General features: G+C 50.2%; 1 protein-coding gene and 1 long non-coding RNA gene across 3 annotated transcripts; both read left to right on the plus strand.

The window, feature by feature from the left end:
* The first annotated feature begins 11,885 nt into the window (after positions 1 to 11,885).
* Positions 11,886 to 17,338, plus strand: LOC140686830 (uncharacterized). Of its 2 annotated transcripts, XR_012060814.1 has the most exons (4): positions 11,886 to 12,692; positions 14,100 to 14,641; positions 15,027 to 15,135; positions 17,249 to 17,338. It is a non-coding gene; the product is annotated as an uncharacterized lncRNA (long non-coding RNA). The 2 variants fall into 2 exon arrangements; XR_012060813.1 differs by lacking the exon at positions 11,886 to 12,692 and having other exon boundaries at positions 13,980 to 14,641.
* A 540-nt stretch (positions 17,339 to 17,878) lies between these two features.
* Positions 17,879 to 19,570, plus strand: GP9 (glycoprotein IX platelet). The gene is made up of 3 exons (XM_072940775.1): positions 17,879 to 17,954; positions 18,788 to 18,912; positions 19,013 to 19,570. The coding sequence occupies exon 3, from the start codon at positions 19,025 to 19,027 to the stop codon at positions 19,568 to 19,570; it is 546 nt and encodes a 181-aa protein (XP_072796876.1). The 5' UTR covers positions 17,879 to 17,954; positions 18,788 to 18,912; positions 19,013 to 19,024.
* The last annotated feature ends 6,828 nt before the right edge of the window (positions 19,571 to 26,398 follow it).

The raw sequence follows: 26,398 nt of genomic DNA on the forward strand, positions 1-26,398 counted from the left end.
AAAACAGGATGGAGATTCCTCAGAAAACTAAAAATAGACTTGCCATAGGATCCATCAATCCCACTCCTGGGCACATATCCAGAGGAAACCTTAATTCAGAAAGATACATGTAGCCCAATGTTCATAGCAGCACTGTATAGAACGGCCAGGACATGGAAACAGCCTAAATGTCCACTGACAGATGACTGGATAAAGAAGCTGTGGTATATTTATACAGTGGAATACTACTCAGTGATAAAAATAAAGCATAAAATAATGCCATTTGCAGCAACATGGATGGACCTGGAGACTGTCATTCTAAGTGAAGTCAGCCAGAAAGAGAAACACTGTATGTTATTCACATGTGGAATCTTTAAAAAATGACACACATAAGCTTATCTACAAAACAGAGACAGACTCACAGAAAACAAACTTACGGTTCCCGAGGGGAAAGGGGGTGGGAAGGGATAAACTGGGAGTTCGAGATTTGAGGATACACACAACTGTATGTAAAACAGATAAACACGGTCCTACTGTAGCGTGCAGGGAACTACACTCAGGATCTTGTAGTAACCTGTAATGAAAAAGTGGAAACGAGCACACGCACGCCCACGCACGACTGAAGCACTGCGCCCTGCGCCACAAGTTGACGCAACACTGTAACCTGACTGTACTTCAAGTCAAACAAAGGAAAGAATCAAAAAGACAAAAAACACAAACATGTGGAGGCTAAACAACATGCTATTAAACCAATGGATCATCAAAAAAAAATCAAAGAAGAAATTAAAAAATATCTGGAGACAAAAACGAAACACAACGACCCAAAACCGATGGGACACAGCAGAAGCAGTCTAAAGGGGATGCCAACAGCGCTACAAACCTCCGTCACGACATCAGAGAAATCGCAAACGACCTAACCTTACACCTAAAGGAACTAGAAAAGACAGAACACGCAAAACCCAAAAATAGAAGGAAGTCAAAGATCAGAGAAGAAATCCATGAAATAGAGACTAAATAGAAAAGATCAGTGAAAGTGAAGAGCTGGTTCTTTGAAAATATAAACAAAATTGATAAACTTTCAGCCTAATTAAAAAAAAAAGAGGGGGGCCCAAATCAATAAAATTAGGAATGAAAAGAGAAGTGACAGCCAACATCACAGAAACACAAAGGACTGTGAGAGATTACTATGAACAGCTATAGAAGCAAATGGCCAATAAGATGGACAACCCAGAAGAAATGACAAAATCCTAGAAATTTACCATCTCCCAAAACAGAACCAGGAAGAAACAGAAAATACGAACAGACCAATTATAAGCGATGAAACTGAATCAGTAATTAAAAACCTCCCGACAAGCAAAAGTCCAGGACCAAGTGGCTTCACAGGTGAATTCTAGCAAACACTTAGAGACGAGTTAAGGTCTATCTTTCTGAAACTATTCCAAAAATTGCAGAGGAAGGAACACTTTCAAACTCATTCTATGAGGCCACCATCACCCTGATACCAAAACCAGACAAAGATATCACAGAAAAAGAAAATTACATGCCAGTATCACTTACGAATGCAGATGCAAAAATCCTCAACAAAATACTAGCCAATCAACCGCAACAATGCACTACAAGGACCATGCACCGTGATCCAGGGGGATTCACCCCAGGGACACAGGGATTTTTCAGTATCTGCAAATCAGTCAATGTGACGCCCCACACTAACAAACTGAAGAATAAAAACCATATGGTCATCTCAACAGATGCAGAAAAAGCTTTTGAAAAAATTCAACATCCATTTACAATAAAAACTCTCCAGAAAGTGGGCACAGAGGGAACATACCTCAGCATAACAAAGGCCACATGTGACAGACTCACAGCTAACATCACACTTAATGGGGAAAAGCTGAAAGCACTTCCTCTAAGGTCAGGAACACGACAAGGATGCCCACTCTCGCCACTTCTTTCCAACATAGTTTTGGAAGTTCTGACCGCAGCAGTCAAAGAAAACAAAGAAATTAAAAGAATCCAAACTGGAAAAGAAGAAGTAAACTGTCACTGTTTGCAGATGACACGATGCTGTACGCAGAAAGCCTAAAGACCCTACAGCAAGCTCATCAGTAAAGCGGCAGGACACAAAATTAATACAGACAAATCAGCTGCATTTCTATACACTTACAACAAAACAGCTGAAAGGGAAGTTAAGGAAATGGTACTACTCACCGTCACAGCCAAAGGAATAAAATACCTAGGAACAGACCTGCCCAAGGAGGCGGAGGGAGGCCTGCACTCCGAAACTGTACGTCGCTGATGGAGAAGAACTGAAGGCGGCGTGAGCAAATGGAAAGATACACCATGTTCTTGAAACGGAAGAATTAATATTGTTAAAATGGCCATCCTGCCCAAGGCAATCTACAGATTCAATGCAATTCCCTGTCAAATGACCAATGACATTCTTCACAGAACTGGAACAAAACGTGTTAAAATTTGTGGAAACACGAAAGACCCCGAATAGTCAAAACAATCTTGAAAAAGAAGGATGGAGCTGGGGGATCATGCTCCCTGACTGCAGACTCTGCTACAAAGCCACAAAGCAAAACAGCATGGTACTGGCACAAAAACAGACACACAGATCAATGGAGCAGGACAGAAAGTCCAGAAATAAACCCACACAAGTATGGTCAATTAATCTATGACAAAGGAGGCAAGTAGACACATTGGAGAAAAGATGGTCCCTTCAATAAGTGGTGCTGGGAAACTGGACAGCTCCCTGTAAATGAATGAAATCAGAACACTCTCTAACACCACGTACAAACATAAGCCCAAAATGGATTAAAGACTTAGTGTGAGACCAGATACTACAAAACTCTTAAAGGAAAACACAGGCAGAACACTCTTTAACATAACGCACAGCTCCTGGAGTAACAAGAGAAAAAGCAAAAGCAAACAAATGGGATCTAATTAAACTTAAAAGCTTTTGCACAACTAAGGACACCATCAACAAAAGAAAAGACAGCTACAGAATGGGAGAAAATATTTGCAAATGATGCAACCGACAAGGGACTGATTTCCAAAATATACAAACAGCTCATGCACCTTAGTATCAAAAAACAAGCAACCCAATGCAAAATGAGGCAGAAGACCTAAACAAGCAATTCTCCAGTGAAGACATACAAATGGCCAACAGGCACTGAAAAAATGCTCAGCATCGCTAAGCTGAGCAGTGTCAGAGAAATGCAGATCAAAACTACAATGAGGTATCACCTCACACCAGTCAGAATGGCCAGCATTAAAAAGTCCACAAACGATAAACGCTGGAGAGGGCATGGAGAAAAGGGGACCCTCCTACACTGCTGGTGGGAATGTAAGTTGGTGCAGCCACTACGGAGGACAGTATGGAGGTTCCTTAAAAAATGAAAAATAGACTTCCCTTGTGATCCAGCAATCCCACTCCTGGGCATGTACCCAGAGAAAAATAAAATTCAAAATGACACCTGCACCCCAGTGTTCACAGCAGCACTATTTACAATAGTCAAGACACGGAAACAGCCTAAATGTCCATCGACAGATGACTGGATAGAGAAGCTGTGGTTATTAATACAATGGAATACTGCTCAGCCATAAAAAGGAATAAAATTATGACATTTGCCACAACATGGATGGACCTGGACACTGTCATTCTAACTGAAGTCAGCCAGAAAGAGAAAAATACCACACAATCTCATTTATATGTGCAATCTAAAAAAAAGGACACAAATGAACTACTTACTATTTATAACTTAGATGACTGACCTCTTGAATATGTGTAAGCACATCTGACTGTCCTATATGATTAGATTACAGCATTCTGTTGATTCTTATTTTGTGGTTGGCTTTATCCCTTTGGTAACTATGTAAGTTTAAAAAGCTAAAGCTCTAAACTGTTCTTGGAAACAATGATCAGTGCGCATATGTGCAAAAACAATGTGTAGTATATTGTGTATATGTATTTACATGCACTATATTGTGCATGTGCAAACTATAACAATTCTACCTAATAAAATTGAAAAATTGAAAAATAAATAAATAAATAAATAAATAAGAGAGGTGCCGGGGCACCGCCAAGACGGCAGAGCAGAAGGACGCAGTGCTCACCCTCTCCCACGAATACAACAAAACTACATCTACAGGTGGAACAGCTCCCACAGAACACTCACTGAACTTTGGCAGAATATCTCTTACACTGACAATACAAGGAGAATCCTCAAGAAACAAGAAGAAGAACAAGTTTCTACTGCACAGCACAAGGAACTATATTCAATATCTTGTAGTCGCCTATAATGAAAAAGACTATGAAAACGAATGTATGTATGTATATGTATGACTGAATCGTTATGCTGTGCACCAGAATTTGACACAACATTGTAAGCTGACTGTACTTCAATAAAAAAATTTTTTAAATAAGTGGTGCTAGGAAAACTGGACAGCTACATGTTAAAGAATTAGACCTTCTCACACTGCCTACAAAAATAAACTCAAATGGGTTAAAGACCTAAAACCATAAAACTCCTAGAAGAAAACATAGGCAGAATAGTCTTCGACATAAATCGTATCAATTTTTTTTAGATCTGTCTCCTAAGGCAAATGAAACAAAAGCAAAAACAAACAAATGAGACCTAAATAAACTTTAAAAGCTTTTGCACAGCAAAGGAAACCATCAACCTACTGAACAGGAGGAAATATTTGCAAATGACACGACCAATAAGAGTTAGTATCAAAAATATATTAACAACTCACACAACTCAATACAAAAAAAACAATCTAATTAAAAACGCACAAAAGACCTGAACAGACATTTTCCCAAAGACAACACACAGATGGCCAACAGGCGTGTGAAAAGATGTTCAGCGTCATTAATCAGAGAAATGTAAGTCAAAACCACAGTGAGGCTCACCTCACACCTGTCAGAATGGCCATCATCAGTATGACCACAAACAACAAATGCTGGCGAGGATGTGGGGAAAGGGGAACCCTCCTGCACCACTGGCAGGAATTCAAATTGGTGTGGCCATTGAGGAGAACAGTACGGAGTTTCCTCAGACTAAAAACAGAGCCACCACATGATCCAGCAATTCCACTCCCGGGTATATATCCAGAGTAAATGAAAGCACTAATTCAAAAAGATACAATCACCTCAGTGTTCATTATTTACAAGTCAAGACATGGAAGTGCCCTAAGTGCCCATCAGCAGATGAATGGATAAAAAAGATGTGACACATACACACACAGGAATATTACTCAGACATAAAGAATGAAATTTTCCGATTTGCAACAACATGGATGGACCTGGAGGTTACTGTGTCTAGTGAAATGAATCAGAGAAAGACAAATACTGCATGATTTCCCTTATACATGGGATGTAAAAGAAATGAATGAATATAACAAAAAATACACATAATTAGGTGAATGGGAACCAGTGCTATATGATTCTAGTGGGTTCTTTGTAGGAAAATAAGTCTGTCATCATCTATATTAAAGAAGGAAGGAAGGAAGGGCTGCAGCTTCCAGTCTAGTGTATAATCACTCTGTCCTAACAACAAGCGAAAAGCTGCATAAACTGAAAAAACAGCTCTTTTTAATTCAGAGAAATGAGGTCACAGGGCAAACAGGTCTCCCCCAAACTGGGGAGACAGACAGGTAAATACAGAGAATCGTGAAAAGACACTCGCGCCCCCGTGTTCATGCAGAGTTACTTACAACAGCCAGGATGTGGGCACAAGCTCGGCGTCCAACGATGAACGTACGGATAAAGAAGATGTGATTCTATTATATGTTGTACATTGTTTCAGCCATAAAGAAAGAGAATGAAATCTTGTCATTGCGACAACTATGCAAAGTGAAATGAGCCAGATGAGGAAAAGACAGAAACTGCATGACCTCACTTACCTGCAGAATCACACACAAACCCTAGCCCCCCAGACTCGCAGCTACAGAGAAGACTGGTGGGTGCCAGAGGTGGGGGTCAAAAGCTACAAACCCAGGGGACGTACAACCCGAAGACTGACCCCTCATGGGAGCTGTGGACTCTGGGTGACAGTGTCGTGTCCACGCAGGTTCATCAGTTGTAACAAGTGCGCCATCGGGTGAGGGTGTTCACGGCCGGGGAGGCCGGGGCAGGGGGCAGGGGGCACAGCGGAATTCTGTGCTTTCCACCCGATTTTGCTGTGAACCTAAAACTTCTCTAAAAAGTCAAGTCTGGTTTTTTCTAAAAGGGGGGAGAGTGGGTACAGAAGGCCTCTCAGCCGTCTTTGCAGAGAGTCGGCCTCGGTGTCGGGCACTCCCTGGACCCTAAGCCTTGCTGACCTGCAGCCTGGTGGCCTTCCCTTCTACCCAGGGGGAGAGGCTGGGACCTCAGTTCAAGACCTTGAACTTGGATGTCACCTAAGCACCAGCCTGATGCTCCGCCCTGGCCCGAGGCCTCAGGAGCAGAGGTCCTGAGAGGACCATGGACTTCCCTAGAGAAGGGCTGGGTCTGCGACCAACGGAAACCAGGCATGAGGTTTCCTCCCACCTCCCCCTTGACTGGTGAGGATGCTCCACCTCCGGCCCACGGCCACGCAACCCAATGGCTGAGCCAGGACCCAAGCCACACGCATGACCATTCGACCAGCCTGTTACCACAGTAAGCAGCCAGGGCCTCCCCTGAGCACCAAGGCCAGAGGTCACTGACAGGAAGGGGTCAGCAGGCACGACTGCACAGGAAGATGGGCCACCTTTGCTGAGCTGAAGGCTGGGGCGACGTCTCCAGGGGGAAAAGGGGGAGCTTACATCACAGGAAACAGGATTTCCTTCAGTCGGAAGCAGGGTTAGTGCACAATTCCAGAGCAACCCTCACCAAAAGCAGGCCCTCCCTGACACTGGGCCTGAGAATCCGTCACAGCCCGGACCCCGAAGTTTCCTGTCCCTGGAGGCTCCTGGGAGCTCCGTTAACCAATCACTCCCTTGGGAGATGCCTCGCCAAGCTGTAGCACCTTCCAGATAGAGGCCCTGCAACTACATGAATTTGAAAATCTCCTGTTAAAACGTCTACAAGTCTCCGACGCTCTCCCTCTGAGATACAAATCCAAATGCCCTTCCCTCTGCCTGTGCGTCACACCTGGACACTCACCTCTAACAGAGGATGGAACTGCCGCTGACTGGGACACCAGGCATGGACGGCCCGGGCTGCCCCCTCACTCTCCACATTGGAGGACATTCAGGCACCCTGTGGGAAAGGTCCTGCAACAGGCGACCAGTGTCCCCCGTCAATAGCCAGTGAGGAAACAAGGCCTCCAGCCAACAGCCTGGCTCACATCTCAGAAGCATGTCTTCTAGCCCTGGTCAAGCCTGAGTGTAGCCCTGGTTGGGATCCTGCCTGCAGTGCCCAGAACCCAGGCTGCCCCGCTAAGCCACACACAAGGACTTGATCCACAGAAACTGGGAGATAATCAATGAATGCATGTTATTGTTTTAAGCTGCTAGTTTGGGGAATGATTTGTTACGCAGCAGTCACAGATAACAGATACATTTCCTAATGAGAACAAAGGGTAATTGTGGAGTATTTTGGCAGGTGTTTAGGTATATTAACCAGTAACCATCAGAGGCCTGACAGTCATCACCAGCAGGTTGGAAGGAGGACAGGACCCCCACAGCTTGCAGCCCACTGAAGGAACACTCAAAAGAACCTAGGGGAAGAGGGCAGGCCTGAGGGACCCTCTGCCACCAGCTGCAGACTGATGCCTGCTGGTCAAGGGCAGGCTGGGGGCTGGAGGACCAGGGGAGCAGGCAGCCAGGAGTCGGGAGGTGTCGGGAAGTGGAGTGTGTAGCCCAGGCTCCCAGGCCCTGGTGCATGCCCCTGGGCCCACTGGACCTCACTCACAAACAACGCAAAGGTACAATGACCACAAATTTCAGGACCACGGCTGCAGGGCACCAAACCCCAAGCCCAGGGCCTTTCTGAGTGGGCCCTGGGCAGCTACACTGGCTGCAGGCCCTGAAGGTGGCCTGGGGGGAGGGGAAGAGGTAGGGGGCGGGGGTGGGGCAGGAATCCTACCCACGTTTCGGGAAAAATAGGAGAACAGAATACTTGTGGGCAGCCCTCAGGTCCACCACTCTCCTTTTGCCTTTTTCTAGAAAGGCTCCTGTGGGATTGTTCAAATGGTCTGCAACTCCTTAAAAATGCTTTCTAGGAAATCCGAACTAATGTCCTCTCTCACTTTCTGGCCACAAAATCATTCGGCTGACCTGAAATTGCTCCCACCCCACCCCACCATGGAAACATCCTGTAGTTTCACACTCGCGCCACCAGGTGGCGACGGCACCCGTGGCATAGAGGAGTGCGGTGAGGGTCCCAGCCCGCTCAGAGCAGGAGAGGGCAGCGGTCCCCTCCATGGGTACCTGCCAACTCTCCCCACCACCTGTGCTGTTGCCGACTCTACCTTTTCCTTAGAATGCGCTCACTTTTTTAAATCTACGTAGATGACTCTAAGAAGGCAGGTGTGAAACAGTCTCGGAGACAGTCAAAGCGCTCTTACTGCTGGGGGGGGAGCAGGGAGGGATAAACTGGGAGTTCGAGACGTGCAGATACCAACTACTACATATAAAATAGGCTTGTCATTCTAAGTGCAGTAAGCCAGAAGGAGAACGAAAAATACCATATGATATCGCTCATATGTGGAATCTAAAAAAATACAGACAGACGAACTTATTTACAAAACAGAAACAGCCTCACAGACACAGAAAACAAACTTATGGTTACCAGGGGGAAAGGGGTTGGGAAGGGATGAATCAGGAGTCTGAGATTTGCATATACTAATGTATATAAAATAAACAAGTTTATACTGTACAGCACAGGGAACTGTATATCTTGTAGTAACCTATAAGAATATGAAAAAGAATATGAAAATGAACATATGTGTATTCATGCATAACTGAGGTGCTGTGCTGCACACCAGCAATTGACACAACACTGTAAACTGACTATACTTCAATAAATAAATATATTAAAAAAATTCCATTGCCTGGGTAGATTGCCCTAGGAGAACAGTGCTGAGATTTACGTTGGAAGATGTTTTGTCTATGGTTTCTTCTAAGAAGTTTATAGTGCTTGTCTTGTATTTAAGTCTTTAAGCCATTCTGAGTTTATTTTTGTGTATAGAGTGAGGGTGTGTTCTAACTTCACTGATTGACATGCAGCTGTCCAGTTTTCCCAGCACCACTTGCTGTCTTTACCCCATTGTATGTTCTTGTCTTCTTTGTCAAAGATTAATTTACCAAAAGTTTGTAAGTTTATTTCTGGGCCCTCTATTCTGTTCCATTGATCCATGTCTGTTTTTGTGCCAATACCATGCTGTTTTGATGACTGTAGCTCTGTAGTGCTGTCTGAAGTCTGGGAGGGTTATTCCTCCAGCTTCATTCTTTTTCTTAGTAATTCTTTGGCAATTCTGGGTCTTTTGTGATTCACACAAATTTTAGGATTATTTGTTCTAATTCTGTGAAAAATGTCTTGGGTAATTAGATAGGGATCACATTGAATCTGCAGATTGCCTTGGGCAGTGTGACCATTTTAACAACATTGATTCTTCCAATGCAAGGACATGGGATAGACTTCTACTTCTTTACGCGATCTTTAATTTCCTTAGTCAGTGTTTTATAGTTCTCAGCATATAGACCACTTCCTTGGTCTCAACAATATTCTCCTAGGGCAGTCTACCCAAACAATACAAATAAAAGCAAAAATAAATAAATGGGACCTAACTAAACTTATAAGCTTTCACACAGCAAAGGAAACCATAAGCAAAACAAAAAGACAACCAACAGAATAGGAGAAAATATTTGCAAAAGATGAGACTGACAAGTACTTAGTCTCCAGAATATATAAACAGCTCATACACCTTAGTATCAAACAAACAACCCAATCCAAAAATGGGCAGAAGACCTAAACAAGCAATTCTATAATGAAGACATACAAATGGCCAACAGGCATATGAAAAAGTGCTCAATATCACTAATTATGAGAGAAATGCAAATCAAAACTACAATGAGGTATCAACCTACATCAGTCAGAATGGCCATCATTCAAAAGTCCATGAACAATAAATGCTGGAGAGGGTGTGGAGAAAAGGGAACCCTCCCGCACTGCTGATGGGAATGTAGTTTGGTGCAGCCGTTATGGAAAACAGTATGGAGATTCCTCAAAAAACTAAAAATAGACTTGCCATATGATCCAGCAATCCCACTCCTGGGTATGTATCTGGAGGGAACTCTAATTCGAAAAGATACATGCACCCCAATGTTCATAGCAGCCCTATATACAATAGCCAGGATGTGTAACCAACCTAAATGTCCATCAACAGATGACTGGATAAAAAAGTTGTGGTATATTTATATAATGGAATACTACTCTGCCATAAAAAATAAAATAATGCCATTTGCAGCAACATGGATGAACTTGGAGATCGTCATTCTAAGTGAAGCCAGAAAGAGAAAGAACAATACCATATGATATAACTCATATGTGGAATTTTTTTAAACGATACTATGAACTCATCTACAAAACAGAAGCAGACTCTCAGATTTAATAAACAATCCAATGGTTACCAGGGAAAGGGGGTGCGAGGGGATAAACTTGGGAGTTGGAAATTTACAAATGTTAGCCACTACATATAAAAACAGACTTTAAAAAGTTTCTTCTGTATAGCACAGGGAACTATGTTTAACATCTTGTAATACTCTTTAATGGAAAAAATACGAAAATGAATACATGTAGGTATATGCATGACTGGGACACTGCTCTACACCAGAGATTGACACACTGTAATTGACTGTACTTCAATTAAAAAAAAGAAGCTGTGGTGTATTTATACAATGGAATACTACTCAGCCATAAAAAATAATAAAAGGTGGGGCTGTAGCTCAGTGGTAGAGTGCCATGCTTAGCATACGTGAGGTCCTGGGTTCAATCCCCAGTCCCTCCATTAAAATAAATACCTAATTACCTCCCCCACCACCCAAAAAAGACTGATTAAATAAAATGAAAAGTTTAAAAAAAAAAAAAGAAAAGAAAAAATAATAAAATAATGCCATTTGCAGCAACATGGATGAACTTGGAGATCATCATTCTAAGTGAAGCCAGAAAGAGACAGAAAAACACCATGTGATATCATTTACATGTGGAATCATTAAAAAAAATGACAAAAACTTATTTACAAAACAGAAACAGACTAATAGACATCAAGACAAACTTATGGTTACCAGTGGGGAAGAGGGTGGGAAGGTATAAACTGGGAGTTCAAAATTTGCAGATACTAATATATATAAAATAAATAAATAACAAGTTTCTACTGTATAGCACAGGAAACTATATTCAATGTCTTAAGTAACCTATGGTGAAAAAGAATATGAAAACGAATACACATATGTTCCTATATGACTGAAGTATTGTGCTGTACACCAGAAACTGAAACAACATTGTACCCTGTCAAGGTCACTGTAAGTAAGGAAAGTTTGAGAAACTGTCACAACCAAGAGGAGACTAAGGAGACATGACAACTAAATCCTGGAGAAAGAGAAAGGACATTAGACAAAAACCAAGGAAATCTGAATAAAGGATGGACTTTAATAATGATGTACCAGGAACTTTCAGAGACAAGAGAATAATGTGCTACAAGCTAGTTTAAGGCTTACATTTACCAAAGGGATATTTCGACGAGATAAAGACATGTGCTTGGAAAATAAACCAAAGGGGAAACGGTTGGGGAGGGATAAATTAGGAGTTTTGGATTACTATATATAAAACAAGGACCTACTGTATAGCACAGGGAACAACGTTCAATATCTTATAATAGCATATAAAAGAAAATAATCTGAAATACATATATACATATATATATATGTAAGCTGAATCGCTTTGCTGTATACCTGAAACTAACACTGTAAATCAACTATACAGCAATAACAAATAAAATTTTTAAAAATAGATAAATAAGCTCACACTGTAGAGCACAGGGAACTATATTCACTGTCTTGTGGTAACCTACAATGAAAACAAATATACGTATACGTATGACCGAACCATCATGCTGTACACGAGAAATGACGCAACAATATAAACCTGAGGTGGGAAGCCCCATGAAAAGACCAGCAGGACCCACAGGCAAGGCCACTACTTTCCACCAGCGCCATCCCGTTCCCTGGCCCGGGGGCATTATCTCGCGTTTTGCTTCTGTGGCTTGCTTTTAGAAGAACGGAATTTACCCCTAAGATTCTATTGGCTACCAAAGTTCACTCCTGATTGGTCCATTTGTATCACTCCTAATTGGTCCAATTCTAACACCTACTCTGCATATGATGTTGCAAGATGTTGCAAAGACTAGACTGGCAGCCTACAAAAGCCTGTGTAAACCTACAGACAAGGTGCAGAGCTTGGAGTGTTAACTCCTCTGGGCTCACAGGCATTATAAACCTGAGTTCTTCCACCCTCCAAGTGCTGCTTGATTTCTCGCCAGGATCCAGGTTGCTGTCACAACTGAGCTATAACATCGAGCTGTAACACACTTCGCTGCAACAAACCGACTATACTTCAATTAAAAAAAAAAAAAGTAAAGGGTCTGTTCTCAGCTGAGAAAGCAGCCTCACCTCTCCTGCAGAGCCTGACAATGAATCCACAGGTGCGCCTGGTCGGCTGAGCCCAAGGAGACCAGCACTGGGAGGTGGGTTTTGGCGCTGCAGACTGTCAATCCTTCTCGTCTGGAAACAGAAGTCCTTAGGTTGCGGGGGCCAAGCAGGGGCACCAGGCCGCCCTGCGGCCGAGGAGCCTGGCTCGCAGCAGCCCGGCTCCAAGCTGGGCACACAGGCCGGGAGGGGCGAGGCCTTCCGCGGGCCACTGAGCGGGCGCGCAGCCCCCAGCCCGGCCCCAAGCAGCCGGTTGGCCGAGCGCGTGTCCGCAGAGCCCCAGGGAGCAGCACCCCAGGCCTGTCTGCCCGCGGGCAGCGAGGCCCACGCCAGGTTTGCAGCAGAGGAGGGGCGCATCCCGGGGCGCCCAGCGACGGCCAGACAGAACTAACCTGAAACCCCTGCCCAACGCGGGCGTTTATGGGCTAGGGCGGAGGCTGCGGAGGACGCGGGCGGCGATTGGACAGAAGCACGGGCCTGTGCGGGCGCATGGGCAGAGAGCGGCAGCCCTGGGGGTGGGTAGAGCGCGTGCTCAGCGCGCAAGCGGGCCGGGGTTAGATCCCCAGTCCCTCCTCCAAGCAGACATAAATGAGTAAACCTAATTACCCCCTCATAAAAAACAAATCGTACAAGAGGCAGCCTTAGCATCTTTTGAGGATGGCATCTGAGGCCCTGGGAGTCAAAAGGTCACCAAGCGGACACTCGTGCAGGCCCAGTTGGAGGGTCGTGGTCCTAACACGGCCTAACCAGTCTCAACCGGCTTGAGCTCAAACCGGACACAGCTGAATCCAAGTTTCCAGAAAAGCAATTCGGGCAAAGTTCTTGTTTAGGCTCCAGGCCCAGCTGTGGGCCTCAACAACGGTTAAGAGCACCAAGTCCCTGCCCTTCTGAAGATCACACCCAGTGGAGATGTGATGGAGACATTTCATCAACGGGACAACATGTCAAAATGAGATAATCTCAGGTCCTGCTAGGTGCTGTGGAAGTGAGGCAGGGAGCCCCATAAAAAGACCGGCAGGGCCCCCAGGCAGGGCCACTACTCTCCTGCCAGCACCATCCGGTTCCCTGGCCCAGCGCCTCTATCTCACTTTTTGTCTCTGAAATGGCTTCTAGGAAAGTGGAAGTTACCCCTAAAATTCTATTGGTTCCCTAAGCTAACTCCTGATTGGTCCATTTGTAGTACTTCATTTGCATGGAGCTCACTCCTGATTGGTTACTCCTCTCACTCTTGATTGGTCTATTTCTACAAAGTTTGTTCCTAATTAGTCAACTTTTGTTATACCTTAGTTGCATATGACGTTGCAAAGTGTAAACCGGCAGCCTAATAAAGCCTGTGTAAACCTACAGACGGGGTCCAGAGCTTGGAGTGTTAACTCCTCTGGGCCCGCTGGCATAACAAACCTGAGTTCTTCAACTCTCTGAATGCTGCTTGGTTTCTCGCCCAGATCCAGGTTGCTGTCACAGCTGAGCTGAAAGGCACTTTTCTGCAACAGAAGAGGAGTCCTGGGAGAACAGGAATCAGGGGCAGGCTTCTCAGAAGGGTCACGCTCTCCGTCGAAGTTTGCAACCTGCTGGGAACAGTCCAGGGAGGAGGGGTGATGGGCAGGGGCCATGTCCTTGAACCTGCGAAAAGGGTCGAGAGCAGAGTGGGCCCCTTAAGTTGGCATTCTCTTGCTGCTGTAACAGATCACCACAAACGTCGGGGCTGACAGCAACACCCATGTCTTGTGGCTCACTCTTTGTGGGCAGAAAGTGCACGTGGCTCGGCTCCCTGCTTCAAGCTCCCCGGTGGAAGGCGCAGTGTGGGTAGGGCTGTGCCCCACCCCGAGGCCCTGGGAGGAACCCACTTCCTCCTCAACTCAGCCATGGCCCCTGAGCCCTTCTCAGCCCAGAATCGCCCTGACTTCCCGTCTGCTGCGTCCCATGCTGCTGCTTCTGCCACCAGCTGCACAAAGCTCTCCGCATTTAAGGGCTCCCACGTTTACAGGCAGGCCTCCTGCGAAACCTCCCTCTTTCAGGGTCAGCTGTGTGGTGAAGTACAGACCAGGAAGAGCTGCGATGTCAGATCAGATGGTCCGGGATCTGGCTGCGGGGCGAGGGGAGCTGTTCTGAGGGGTTCTTACGGGGGCAGGACCCTCTTGGGCTGTAGCAGGTGGGAAGGCAGAACTGTGGGCCTGTGCGCAAGCACACACCTGCATACACGCACATGCACACAGATGCACGCACACAGGATCTTTCCAGAGTGAAGGAGGCATGAGTGTGTCTACAGACACAGCAATGAGCCAGAGAGAGGGCTTCCATAGGCAGGTAGTAGGGTGACCTGATAAGAAACCTGATGGGGCCAGAGCGGGAACACCTGCATCTCCCCACAGGGAAAACCGTGTGGTCAGCCAACTCAGGCTGTGGAAGGAGGAGCCCCCCAGGAAGCCCAGACGGCTGCCTCCCCACCCCCAGCACATCCCACAAAGGCCTGTCAGGGAGGTAAGGAGCGAGGGAGGGCTCTTGAATAAACGATAAGCATCCACTGTGGAGCCACGTGGATGCTGATGACCTGCCGGTGTACCAACAGGTGGGAAAGGAGGTTCCAGAAGGGCATGGGCCCCGCGTGGCCCTGTTTGGGTCAGAAAACAATATAGGCAGGAAAGAACAAAAGGTAGTCTTGCGGGATACTGGGGTTGAGGGGAGCTTTTATCACCTTCTTCCTGCTCATCCATGTAGCCCAGCTTTTCCACAATGAGATTTCTTATTTGTGTCTTCTGTTGGTTTATGCTGTACCTGCTGAAAATAAATGGGAAACCTCAGAGGCCCAAGAGTAAGAGAGTATGTGGGGCTGACCAGGTGAGGTCAGGTCAGGAAACAGCCCGGGGGCAGTGGGACCCCCACTCACTGGGGCCCCTTCCCCACCTGCTGAAAAGGCCTGCATGCAGGGGGAGGTGGGCAAGGCGGGGTGCACAAGGCAGGGAGGGAGGGTGCAGGAGGCCGACTTCCTGTCTGGGGCCCAGGCTCAGGAGAAAGCCCTCGCTGAGTACCCACCTGGTGGCCCCACAGACAGGCAGCCTCCAGGGCAGGGGTGACAGCAGGGGGCAGAAGCACACCTACCCACCTGGTCTGGGCTGAGCAGCGGGAAGCTGGCAGCCTCCATGGGAGAAGAAGGAGGGTGACCACCCTGCTCCTACCCTGAGTGCAGACTGGGCCCCTTCGGTGCGGGCTGTAGGGGAGATGTGGCCCCCCAGGAAGGCCACCTCAGGGGAGGGCCAGGCCAGTCTGGAAGGGATGCCCTGAGATAGGAGATAAAAAACCCACACTCTTCAGTAACCCTGGGCAAGGGCAGTTGGTCACAATTTGACCAAAATAGGGTATAATCTTACATTCTGGTGCATTTGATTCGTGCCACTCAGCAATACTCAGTGGAAATTCCTTCAACACAGCTCTTACAGCTTGCCTTCATTTTCCACGACGTCCGTGTGATATTGTGCCGTGTGCTGGGCCAGTGGGTCTGCCTTGGTTTCCCGTTTTTGGCGACCATTAGCAGCGCTGCAATGCGCAACTCTGAGTGCTTTCTTAGAAAGGAACCCCAGGTGTCCTGGGAGCAGAGGGTCGCTGACAGCGCTGCGCTGCTCCGTGCAGTAAGGGCCCGCGGGATGGGACGAGGACGGTCCCTCCTGCTGATGGAACCCCCACCTCCTCCTTCACAGTCAGAGCACGCACAGCTCCCCGATGGCTGGAGGTGCCCACACCGACCCAGCGCGGTGGCCTGGCCACCACCTCTCAGGGGCTGATGTCTGTGGGGAGAAGCAGGTGATAAGCACACAAATGCTGGAGGTCAGCTCCCCCACAGCAGAGGGCTGGGTGCCACAGGACACTGCGACAAAACACAGCAGACACCCACTCCCTGTCCTGACCGTGAGGGTCCAGTGGGGTGGGGGAAGCACCCTCAGCCCCGCCCTTGACTTGGCCACTGTGACCCCTGGTGCTGCGACCCTGGTTTAAGAACAAGAGTCAGCTGGAGGGTTGCAGGCTCCCTCCCTCCTGTGGGGTGAGGTGACCTGGCCCCGCTCCAAGGCCCAGTGTCCCGTCAGCTGGCATCCTGGCTACTCCAGGCCTGAGTTTCCCTCTCCAGCTCTAACCCTCTGAGTTTTAGAGGATTCAGAACATTCCAGATGGGGGCCCCAGACCCTCTTCTCAGGCTGACATCCTTGGCTGACACTGGCCTCAACCACGGGGGATGGTTAGGGGCTCGCCCCCTCCTCAGCAGCCCCCACTCTGGGCCCTGCCCCCGGGCCCCTCTGGCCAAGCCTCTGTTTGCGGAGGTTGCTAGAACCTTGCTACTTGTTCCCAAAGCACTGCCATACCTCAGGGGTCCCCACACCTCAGTGCCCCCCAGCCCTCCACGGCTGCAAATTTTGTCATCTCTCCAAATCCCTTATTGACTAAGTTGACATTTCGTAATAGTGACACTTCTATAACTTGTGATAAACTGCACAGTTCACATTTTAATTTTTATAATTGTCCACAACACTTTATTACTGGGCTTGATTTTAACTCCTGTTTTACAATGTTAAAAATCCAATTAAAGATATATTTTTCTTTTAAGGAGAACTTCAGACCACCAACAGAGATGGAAAGCTGGTGTCACCACCCTGAGTAGAATATCACTTTAGAAATAAACATGATGCCCATAAGACAGTGGTCTTGACTTCTAGCTGGAGGCTAATGCAGCTCTCAGTTAAAAAGAAGGACCAGCAAGTGTTCAAAGGCGCTACAGATGCAACGGCACCCAGAGGAGACTTTCTCCATCTTCAGAAGGACCAAGAATTACAAACCAAGTCCCTCTCCCCACTTGGGGTTCTCAGCCCGTGGCAGCCGCCCCACCCTCACCTCTGTGAGGGGTTACTGCTCCCATTTTACAGATGAGGAAAACTGACATTTGGAGGAACAACCAGCAGAGCTGTTGACCTCAGGGGCCTCCTCCTCCTGGAAGCCTTCCCCACCTCCTGGGACCTGGTTCTCCCGCACACCCTGTACTGGGGCTCCTGGAAGGACTGGTGGTACAGCAGGTGCAGTGCGGGACCTCTCTGTAAGTGGGGGTTGACCTGCGGTTCTGTGTGCGAGGTCCCAGGACCCCAAGGAGATAGGCCCTCGGGGCTGCATGCAGGGATAAACCAGGCTATTTTTGCCATTTCCTTCCTCCCAACTCAAGCTGGGGCCACCATCAGCTGCCTCACACAGAGCGGCCACTGCAGCCTCAGCCAGGGCAGTTCAGGCCAGAGAAAGGGGTGCCCTGACCGCAGGCCTGTCAGGTAAGTGGCCCTCATCACCCAGCACTGCTCCCCACAGTGTGGACCCTCCTGGGAGGACAGTGGGACCAGACCCTGCAGGGAGGGAGGGCACCAGCAGGCAAGTCCAGCCTCTGCCCCTCCTTTGCTCCTCCATAGACTATGGGCTGGGGGCATTCCCTCTGAGACATCGGGTCCTTGGCTGAGTCAAGATTCACTGGTTTATTTGACAAATGTTCAGTGGAAGCCTGCCACGGGCCAGGCGCTGGTTGAGGAGCTTGTCTTCAGAAGGAGACTCAGCCCCCACTGAGTCATGGAGGGAGGGCATGGACCAGGCAGAAGACTGGGCTCACGAGACTTGAGTGAGTCTGGTCTCTGGCACAAAGCGCTGGGCTGCCCTGCACAAGTCAGTCTCCCTCTCTGGGCCTCAATGCCCCAACTCCAAACTTGATCCTCCCTCAGTGGGTTTCCAGGTGGTGTCCCTTCTGGGTTCCCTTCCCTGTCCCCCCTCAGCAACCTCGCCCAGCTGCTTTCTACACCAGAGACCACGAGAGAGTTTACTCTGCAGTGGCCCAGCTGTTTGGAATGTGTGGGCTGAGATAGGGTCTGTGCTGGTCACACCATCGATGGGTTGGACCCCAGGCTGGAAGAGGGGCTGGTGGGAGCAGACTGGGAGGCCCTCTCCAGGACCCTTCCAGCCTCTGGGGGCAGGCGCCAGGGCTGGGATCATTCAGCAGGCATCTGCACACCACCCCCGCCCCCGGCCCTGAGCAGGGGCTGGGGTCTCTGCCAGGGGACAGGAGGGCCCTCCCCCTTCGCAAGCACGGGCTGAGCCCCACCCCCCACCCCCACCACAGCCACCCCGCCGCCCTGCCTTCTGAGTGTCCAGGAGGGTCGCCAGCCAGAGGTGGGCCTGCCTCACTTCCTTGTCACCGCCACTCATCTCACAGAGGAGAAAACCGAGGCCTGCCCTGAGGGGGAGGTGAGTGGTCCCTTGTCCGGGTGGTGGGGTCCCGCCGGCCCTCGGGATGGGGTGCAGGCCTCTGGAGGCCCCCCTCACCTCGCAGCCCCTCTCCCTGCAGCCCGCCGGCCCCATGCCCGCCTTGGCGGCCTTGCTGCTGGTCTGGGCGGCCGCCGAGGCCGCGGAGGACTGCCCCGCCCCGTGCGCCTGCCGGGCCCTGGACACCATGGGGCTGCAGGTGGACTGCCGGGGCCGGGGGCTCACGGCGCTGCCCGCGCTGCCGGTCCACACGCGCCGCCTCCTGCTGGCCAACAACAGCCTGCACTCCGTGGCCCCCGGCGCCTTCGACCACCTGCCGCAGCTGCAGGCCCTCGACGCGGCGCAGAACCCCTGGCACTGCGACTGCGCGCTCACGTACCTGCGCCTGTGGCTGCGGGACCGCGCGCCCGAGGAGCTGCTGCGCGTGCGCTGCGCCGGCCCCGGCGTGGCCGCCGGCCGCGCGCTCGGCCAGCTGGGCGGCTCCGAGCTGGGCGGCTGCGGCTGGCGCCTCGCGGAGGCGGGGGTCTCCCCGGGGCTGTGGTGGGACGCGGCGCTGGCCGCCGTGGCCGCGCTGAGCCTGGCTCTCCTGGCGGGCCTGCTGTGCACCCTCTCACCCCGGGGCGGGCGGGCCAGGCCCTGAGCGCCCCCGCACGCCGCCCGGGCAGCCCGCCCACCAGTAGCTCCGAATAAACCAGCCGCTCGGCCACTTCAGCTGGGCTCGGAGATGGGTTTTTTTCACTCTCAGCACCTGTCTGGCTCCTTCTGGAAACCTGTGTCCATTTTTGCCATGACAGATACCAACTGGGGCTTCTCTATCCCCCAGCTCCCAGGAAAACGGCTTGTCCCACCTCCACGCCACCCCCAGTTCCACAGTCTCTTTCGCCCCAGCCCTTTCCCAGTGCCCACCAGGTCCCAGGACTCCGCGTCTCACACCCTCTGCCGGCTGCGGGCACCTGCTTCCCACATGGCTGCCCCGACAGCCCAGGTCAACTTTGCATCAATACTCAGCCCCTAAGTTCCATGAAAACCTTGTTCTCACAACACAGCAGTGAGCAGAGCAGGAGGCACCGAGGAGCTCAGGTGGGAGGAGAGGAGACTTACCTTGTCTCTGTGACAGACACACCTTGGAAGCACATCACTGCTCCCAAAATGGCCTTTGGCCCCTCCGTCCTGGCCATAAGGCCACACGGGCTCACCTGGCCCCGTCCTTTGTCATCTCCGCACTCTCTCTCTCTCCTTGTCTTCCTCACCACCTCTCTTCTCCAGAAACAACAGCAGAGCCCTCCCTTTCTCAGGGAAGCAAGGCCCCTCCTGGGGCTGCATTAGACACCTGCAAGCAAGTGTCATTTCTTGCTTCTTCCCCAAGCAACAGTCACAGAAGTCTTCAGACGAGAAACTTCTCTCCCTCAACGGAACTCTGGGGCCAGTGGTTAAAATAATAAACTTTTTCCCACCATGTGATGTAACAGTCACAAGCACATTTCTGGCCAACCCAAACCAAATATGATTATACCAAGGTCCTTCCCGCAAGGAAGTCCACGTGGCAGGCACAAGGTGTCACCGAGAAGGCCACACGGGTACAGAGTGCCACTGGTGAGGCATCAATACTCAGCCCCTAAGTTCCATGAAAACCTTGTTCTCACAACACAGCAGTGAGCAGAGCAAAGGTGAGGCTGGAACAAGAGCCCCAGACTCCGGGCGGATGGACAACAGGGAGGGATGGGGACTGTGGCAAACCAGAGGGCCGTGTTCCATCCAGAGGCAGCAGGCAGGGAGGTCCTCGCAGGCAGAACTGTATTTCCATTATTCGTATGTATTAACTGAGTCATATTTAAGGGTAGACTAGACTCCATCCCATTGTGTCTGTACTAAAATTTTATTCGTTCATCTCTTATTGCTAAACATTTAGGTTTAAGTGGAAACTGCAATTACAATTGTGTACAGCAGTTATAAACCGCTGTCCAGTTTTCCCCTTTACTAGCATTTTTGAACCAATATTAGAATTCCAATCAACATTCTAATCAAAACCTCTTGATGAAGGTCATTTCTATGCCACCCCTTGTCTGGGACATTTAGGTTCTTTCCAAGCTCCCTCACCCCAAATAAATGCATTGTGGTTGAAACCTTTTTTTTTTCAATCTTTGTACATCAAACTTTCTCCATATCTAGACATGTTTTCTTAGGGCAGAATCCCAAAAGTTCATTTAGAGGCTCAAAGGTCAGACCTATTTTTAAAAGCAAGAATGTTTCCTCTTCTCCCACATTCTCCTCCCCAACCCCCTAAAAAATAAAGCTGGCCCTAAAACGCTGGGTGAAGAAAGAGAGAAGGCCTGTAGAACAGAAATCAATATAAAGAATCTGGAGTGCAAAGGAATTCACCCGGTGTCTGAATGTACTGTGGAAAATAAACATATGTGCCAGGGCATTAGTTAGGGTTCTGCAGAGAAACAGAAACAAGAGGATGTGTATGTATCTAGGGAGAGATTTATTTTTAAGGAATTGGCCCATGGCTGGCCTGCCCAAAATCTGCAGGGTGGGCCTGCAGTCTAGAGACCCAGGTAAGAGTCGCTGTTACCGTTCAAATCAAGTCTGAAGTCCGTCTGCTGCAGAACTCCCTCTTATGTTGGGGAGGTTAGTCTTTTGTTTGATTCGGGCCTTCAGCTGGTTGGACGAGGCCCACCCACATTATGGAAGGCCATCTGCTTTACTCAAAGTCCACTGATTTGAATGCTCGTCTTACCCAAAAACACTCGCCCAGAAACTTCTAGAATAATATTTGACCACATATGTGGGCAGCACGGCCCATACCCATTGGCACAAAAAATGAGCCATCCATCAGTAGTTGCTTGCTCAGACACTTGGCAGCACCGGTCATGACGAAAACGCTCCTTTGGTGAACACCAGCTATTTGTGTTACATCCGTTATTATTATACACACATCACATACCTCATCTCTAAGCCTCAGACACCCTGCAAGATGAGAACGGTCCCCACGTTTTCAGATGAAAAAATTTAAGCTTAGAGGGAAGAAGTCATGCCCCAGAGGCTGCAGGGTTGGAGTTTGGGAAAGCCGGAATTCAAACCCATCTTTTATTAACCTAAAAGCCCTCCGTCTTTTCCAGCCACCTGCAAGCTGGTCGGGGAAAACGAGACATGTCAGAGTGAGTCCTCTCCCTGGCTGTTGTTCTTTCTGTCCTTCACCCGTGAGAGCAGAGCCTTAGCTGGGTGCAGGGCTCTCCAGAATAAAGACTGCATTTCCCAGTGCCCCGAGTCAGCCATGGCTCTGCGAGCCCGTTCTAGCAAGAGGGGGACAGCAGACACGGCAACTTCCTGGTCGTGCCCTGAAGGAAAAGCTCTGCCCTCCCCCTTTCCCCTTCCCCCTTCCCGCGGGCTGGACGCAGACGCTGGCCACCTGGACAGTGCGGTGCGGGAGGCACCTCGGCGCTGTCAGGGCAGCAGCCCCGATGGGCCCCTCCTGGCCCTTCTCCGTTTTGTTCAGGCTGTTCCAGGGACACGGATAAAGCCCTATTCTGTTCACTTCAGTCTGTGTATCCCGACTAATGACACAAAATGTGAGGTTTACAGATGGCATCGTGAAAAGAGCAGGCAGGCTCTCAAGTTCAGCCGACCCCCTGGACACTTTACCCAACGCTTCCGAGCACCCACCTGTTCGTCCGTGGGGTTTCTGCACCCTTCTTTTGAGCTTCTAGATTCTAAAAGAACTCCAAAGACCTGAATCATCACCCAGATTCCTTCGAGTTCAGAAAGTTTGAATGATCTTACAGAAAGTTTCTTTTTTTTTTTTAAGAAAGTTTCTTCTTGAGCCAAGTTTTTCATATGTTTGTATGGTTTCCTTCAGCAAACATGCAGATCATTTTATTTTGTAACTGAAGCCACCCATTCAATCTGCCTTTAAAAAATCTAGAGTGAAAAAATAAAATAAAATAAAATAAATAAAAAATCTAGAGTGGAGGCTGGGGTGGGGCTGGGAAGGGGGAGTTCTTGACTAATGCGTGAGAGTTGAGTCTTGCAAGAACTGAATTGAAAAGTTCTAGAGATGGATGGTGGCGAGAGCTGCACTACAATGTGAATACAGTTAACACGACTGAGCTGTGCACTAAAAAATGCTTATGATGGTAAATTTTCTATTGTGAATATTTTATCACAGTTTAAAAAAAAGTCTAGAGTGATAGTTTTCAAACCTTTTTAGCAATAAGACCTTTTTCCAACAGATTCCTAGGACACACCTAGGATACGAAGCAGGTGAGGTGCCTCGGTCTGGTCCGTCTCGGAGCCTGCCCCTTGTGGGGCTTCCCGCAAGCTGTTGAAGGCTCTTAAGAAGCCCGTTTGTCAAAGACAGATCTAGAGCTTCAGGGGGATATGAGAAAACAAGTGTGAGAAACGAAAAGCAAGAAGAAGAATAAAGAAAGAGCGAGAGGCAAAAAATGTGACTGAGGACTTAAATAAGGAAGGTCTGAATAGATGGGAAAATGTACCCATTTGTGAGCAAACAGCAAGGTTCCGTTCTCCCAGATTAACCTCGAAATTCAGTTTCATCCCAGTCAGAATCTTAAGGAGATTTTTGGTAGAAATTGATGCGTGTATGTATCTAGACATGTGGTTACACACTTATGTAATATATGTAAAGAGGAAGAGATATATGTGTCTATATATAATGTGTAACATATTACAGGTGTCAGAAAATCCAAAGTTCCCTTTTGAGGTTTGTAAAGGAAAGGAAGAGGAAGCACTTCATGGCTCTGTTTTAACACGACCACCGTCAGCATCTTCTCGGCCAGGCTTCCCTTCCTCCATCAGTCATCACGTTTCTGTACTTTGGGTTTGGAATCCTTCAAGGAATATTGCATCATTGACACTTCTGTGTGGTACTTACACTGGCTTCGTGACTCTGTCAACGTTTATTGGGTCTTTCTAGTACAAATGTGGTCTGTGTTCGTTTTGGGAAACCAGAAAGCGCTGGGTACGCAGAGGGAAGACCCACGTCCCTCAGCCTCTTCTCTGAGGCTAGGCTGCGACCCTCCTGCGACCATCTGAGGTACCGGCTGCCCCCAGCGCCCCCGCGCCGCGGTGCTCCTGGGCACGGAGCTGTGACGGCTTTAACGACTCGCTCCTCCTGCTGGCTCCCCGCGACAGCGCTGTTTTCAGAAGGGTTTCCTTGGAGTAGTGTCCCCGGGGTCGAATGTAAACCTGACCACGTGGTAGGTGTCTCCGCAGCACCGTCCACCCCTAAGGTTCCCTCTCGGGGGACAGGAACCAAGGCGCAAGCCCGGAGGCCGACGTCCAGGGCTCGCGCTCCGCTGCCCCTGGCGCGCGTGCTCAGGCAGGCGCTTAGACTCTCCTAGGAGTTTACGCGGAAACCCCTCGATGGGCGTCAACCCGCCCCCCCACCCCGATGCGGGTGCTGGAACCCCCTTCGGATGGAAGCCTGAAGATCCCAGATGGGAAGGCCAGCAGCCTTGGCCCAGCTCCCCGCCGGCCCGCGACCACGAGCCACATTTGGGTCCAAGTGCGAAACTCATCTTTTCTGACGTAGGGTCTACAGCCTGACGTGGTCGGGGATCCAAAAAAGAACCAGAAAGGGCCCGAGCTGGAAGGAAAGAGCCCTGGTGTCAGGTTGACCCCTCCGCGGCCCCATCTCTGGCTGGGTAACTCGGAGCCTGGCAAGGGGCGAGCCAGCAGCCCTGCGCCCTCGAGTCCACAGGTCAGGTAGCTGCCTGCGTGAAGGAAGGAAGGTGAACAGGCTAGATCCTCAGGACTTCTTTTTCAGCAGGAACCTGCAGCTTCTGCGACGCCAGGGCCTGCCCGTGGGGCGCCTGCTGGGGCGGGCAGGCCGTGGAGACCAGTATTCCTCAAACTGTATCATGCACATGAATCCCCTGGGGATATTATTAAATCCAGGCTCTGACTCTGGAGCTCCGGGGTGGACACTGAGATTCTGCATTGCTAACAGGCTCCTGGACGGTGCCCAGCTGCTGGCCCATGGACCACTCGGTGAGCAGAAGCCCAGAGCATCTGGCCCTGCTCACCCAGCTCCCAGGAGCTGACTCACCGGCCCCGTGACCACCCTCTCCCCTGGCCTCCTCTCCGGGTCCCTTTTCCTGATGGCCACCCCTCCCCTGGGTCCCCTCCCCAGCACACAGACTCTCCAGCTCCCTGGCAGACACCATTGTCACTGTGCTGGTGAACCGGCAGCTCTGAACTTGATACGAAGGGAAACCTCCTTGTCTGAGGCCTGTGCCCCGGGTGGCCTGTCCTGAGGCCACGGCTGCCCCAGGACAGGAGGGTCACACTCGCCACAGGGGACGGGGTCCTGAACACAGCCCCAGTGTGGGAGGGCTGGGCCCAGTTGACGCACATCTGGGAGCTGAGGGGTGGCAGGGCCGCCCTCCCCGAGCCCCCTCGCCCACCCACAGCTGCAGATCAGGGCTGAAGCTGTGGGGCCTGCAGCACCAGCCTGTGAAGGACACTTCAGGCGCCCAGGAGTCGAGTCCAGAACCCCTGTCCAGCTGAGTCTTGTCTTCCCTGGTAGGGGAACCCACAGCAGAGGCCGCAGCCCTGGGTGGTGCAGGGAGGGGCTCCCCAGGCTCAGAGGGGTCCTGGGCATGTGGCGGGAGGTGACGAGTGACCAGGGGGAGTGGCCAGTCTCCACGGGCCTCCTGAAGGACCCGAGGGCAGCAGGAGCGGTGCCGGTGTGAGTGAGGGGGTGGTACCTGCCTTAGGAAGCTCCCTGCAGCCTGGGGTGGAGGTTGGGCAGAGGCCAGGTGTGGGGATTGGCTGTGATGAAGGTGCCAGGGGCTTCAGAGCAATGGAACAGGGCACCTAGCAGGGAAGGGCCGGAGGGGCCTCTCGGCCGAGCCCCTGGGCCAGTGTGTGCGGGGAGCAGGGAGGGGTCGAGGCTGGAGCTCTGGGGGGAGCCGGGCAGGGTCAGACTCAGCCCAGGCCTGGGCCCAGGGGGAACTCAGGTGTGAACTGAGTGGGGACTTTGAGCAGGTCCCGCTGGGCCCTGGCCTCAGCTTTTCTGTTTCAAAGTCCAGGAGTGGACCTGGTGCCCCCCGAGTTTGCCCGGGGTCTGGGCAGTCCCATGGAGTGGGCAGAGGCCAGGGAGGGCCCTTGGGACAGCCTGGCCCTGGTTTGAGCCCCTGGGGGCCGGGGGATGCCAGCTCAGACTGGCCCAGTTGTGGGTTTTTCTTCCAGAGGACACACCTGGTGTTCAGAGAGAGCAGGCCGTTCAGACAACAGGTGTTTTCTTGTCCCTGGAAGGATGGTCAACAGGTGCCTGGAGTGGGGTCCCCTGGACTGTCCGGGCTCCAGGCCTTCCAGACAGAAACAGGAGCCCCTGCTCCAGCCCCTCCCCACGCGGGCCTCGCGGGGCTTCCTGGGATGGGATGCAGGCAGCCCGGGGATCAGGCCCAGGGCTGAGGAGACCTGGGCTCTGATGGAAAAATGC

Source organism: Vicugna pacos, chromosome 17, assembly GCF_048564905.1.
Source record: "Vicugna pacos chromosome 17, VicPac4, whole genome shotgun sequence".
Classification (NCBI taxonomy): domain Eukaryota; kingdom Metazoa; phylum Chordata; class Mammalia; order Artiodactyla; family Camelidae; genus Vicugna; species Vicugna pacos.